At 50.2% G+C, this 2,489-nt stretch overlaps 1 protein-coding gene across 2 annotated transcripts; it reads left to right on the top strand.

Annotated features, from left to right (window-relative positions):
* Positions 1 to 901: 901 nt before the first annotated feature.
* KVP18_000431 (uncharacterized protein) lies at positions 902 to 2,293 on the top strand (the record flags this gene model as incomplete). 2 transcript variants are annotated; one of them, XM_067957294.1, is made up of 7 exons in its annotated part: positions 902 to 917; positions 945 to 981; positions 1,010 to 1,244; positions 1,273 to 1,382; positions 1,410 to 1,527; positions 1,556 to 1,954; positions 1,982 to 2,293. In XM_067957294.1, 7 exons carry the CDS (start codon positions 902 to 904, stop codon positions 2,291 to 2,293), a joined length of 1,227 nt encoding a protein of 408 aa, XP_067809242.1. The 2 variants fall into 2 exon arrangements, with proteins under 2 accessions (XP_067809242.1, XP_067809243.1); XM_067957295.1 differs by lacking the exons at positions 902 to 917; positions 945 to 981; positions 1,010 to 1,244; ... (1 more) ...; positions 1,410 to 1,527; positions 1,982 to 2,293 and having other exon boundaries at positions 1,616 to 1,966.
* Positions 2,294 to 2,489: the final 196 nt, after the last annotated feature.

The following is a 2,489-nucleotide window of genomic DNA, read 5'->3' as shown; positions in this document are numbered from 1 at the left end:
TGCTTGGGATGAGGCAGAGTAGTAGTCGCAGTAACCTTTGCAAGTTTCTACGTTCCACTCCTGGGGAGATGATACCATGCCCTTGCAGTCATCGGCAACCGATGCTGCAGCAGTAGCAACTACAAATCTAAAGACGTTTTTCATCAATAAAAATGACTAATACTGTTTCATAATGCGCAGCCAACATGATGTGGGCCTATTTTTCAGTTTGTCGCATTACATTCATCTGGTGCCAGTCCGTTTGATCGTGCCGGTTGAGATGCTCTCGGGTCTTGAAGACTCGAACACAAAACGCGCAGATCAGTGAGCTGTCCTGAGCTGAAATTGGAGGCTCTTTGACGGGACACGGCAGAGAACGCGCGGGGCTTAGATCGAACTTAAGCTTCGGCGGAACAAAACGCACAGAACTGTGGGCAGACACACCTTCGTTATCGGCACATATCAACAGATTGAACACTGTTTAATTGGTGCGACCAGAGAGACTGTGTGCATTTGAATTAGGCTGCCCTTGAAAAGCTAAGCACAGTATGGAGTTGATTGATCATACCCATATCCGCATCCTCAAGGTTAAATTGCCTTTGGTTCCTAGACTATCGTAGGTAACGGAAGGTGGCATTCCTTAGAAAAACTAATGATGACATTCCTTGGGTGGATCGTGTGGATTTATTTGACTCAACATGGATAATCTTACCAAGATCATGCATTAGAATCATTGTCAAGGTAGAAGCCTGCGAAGAGGACACAAATGCTTACAAGGATTAAAAAAAACACCTGATCATTTTCCTCTCTACGGGGTGCGCAGAAGAGTAGCGAATGAACGCTGTTGCGTCTTGTCGTTCCTACAACCGTTTTACCCTGTTTGCAGAGTCAGAGCCGTCCTCAGCAAAAAGCTGAAATTCACATGGACCGTCGAAGTTGTGAGTTCCTCTGGACCTCTTTATCAGACAAGAGACGGCGTGCAGCTTCGTCGTCCGACTCCGAGTGCGTCGCCAGACATCCTTTCACCCAGAAAATGGTCACGGAGACCGAGGCGGTCAGCAAAGCACCGCACGGGTAGGCGCACGCGCATTCTAATCGCTCTGAATATACCACCTAACTTGCCCTCCTCGGCGCTGGAGGCGAAGGTCAGGGACATGGCAATCTCTCGTCGGTTGTCGCCTCCTTCTCAGGCGCATATCATAAACCTGACGCCTGAGATGCTCTCTCTCTTTGCGGAGTCCACCAGAGAGCTGTTATTACCTACAGTGAACCTTAGTAGCATGAGTCAACCAGGTGTCGTTGGCGTACTTGTTTGAGTTTCCCTCGTCGGACTCAGCCCATGAGTTTTACCTCCGATTCACAGAGATCACGCTGGACATCGACAGAACCAGGCATGTGCTACCGTGAGAACTACTAGGATCCAGAAACAGAATTGACTGCGGCGAGCTAGTTGGAAACGCATTAGCTGACGCCACATCTTCAGACGCCAAGCACGATACGCTGTACGCTCTCGCTTGTCGGTCGAAACTCAGTTGGAAGTGCCTGATGGTGAGGGACATGAGATGTCAGGACACAGTGTGGCGCTGTTAACACTGGCGTCATTCACGATTGCAGCCACTGCGCCGCGGACCGACTAATGATCTGCCCCGTAGTGCACGACCTTTCAATCCCAGCCGTGGTGGAGGGGCGGCAAGCCCAACACGAGCACGTGCTCCCTCTGCCGGCAATGGAATGCTTTGCCCATGATTCCGTCAGCGGTTACCACTTTTCGCATCAAGCGAATCTCTTCTATGATCCAAGCAATGAGTACTTTATAACCCCTGAAGGTGTGTATTACCAAGCAGACTCGGCCTTGCAGCTGCTGGTGTTCAAGTTCTCCTTCGACATTTCTAACATTACCAGTGCTGTTCGTCAAGCAGAAAAGCGAAAGGAGGAGAAGGCTGCGGCTGTAAGACGAGAGGTCAGCGCGTCAAACGTGAGTTTGTAGGCACCTGATCACCAGACGTCTATTGACATTCCAAGCAAGAAGTCTACAGTAGCCACATTGTTGGCCTCAGCGGCCGCCACAGCTGCTGCCTCCAAAGTTGCCGTTCCGCCAAAGCTGGAAGCCAACCCCACGCACCCGCAGCTTGAGTTCGATCTAAGCCCCGCGCGTTCTCTGCCGTGTCCTGTCAAAGAGCCTCCAATTTCAGCTCAGGACAGCTCACTGATCTGCGCGTTTTGTGTTCGAGTCTTCAAGACCCGAGAGCAGCTTAACCGGCACGATCAAACGGACTGGCACCAGATGAATGTAATGCGACAAACTGAAAAATAGGCCCACATCATGTAGGCTGCGCATTGTGAATCAGTATTAGTCAGTTTTGTTGATGAAAAACGTCTTTGGATTTGTAGTTGCTACTGCTGCAGCATCGGTTGTCGATGACTGCAAGGGAATGATATCATCTCCCCAGGAGTGGAACATAGAAACTTGCAAAGGTTACTGCGACTACTACTCTGCCTCATCCCAAGCA

This window comes from the organism of the source record quoted next, assembly GCF_019968955.1.
Source record: "MAG: Porospora cf. gigantea A chromosome Unknown PgA_NODE_3723_length_2489_cov_483.308, whole genome shotgun sequence".
In the NCBI taxonomy this organism is placed as follows: Eukaryota; Apicomplexa; class Conoidasida; order Eugregarinorida; family Porosporidae; genus Porospora; species Porospora cf. gigantea A.
The sequence above is the reverse complement of the archived record's forward strand: the minus strand, read 5'-3'. Positions and strand labels throughout refer to the sequence as shown.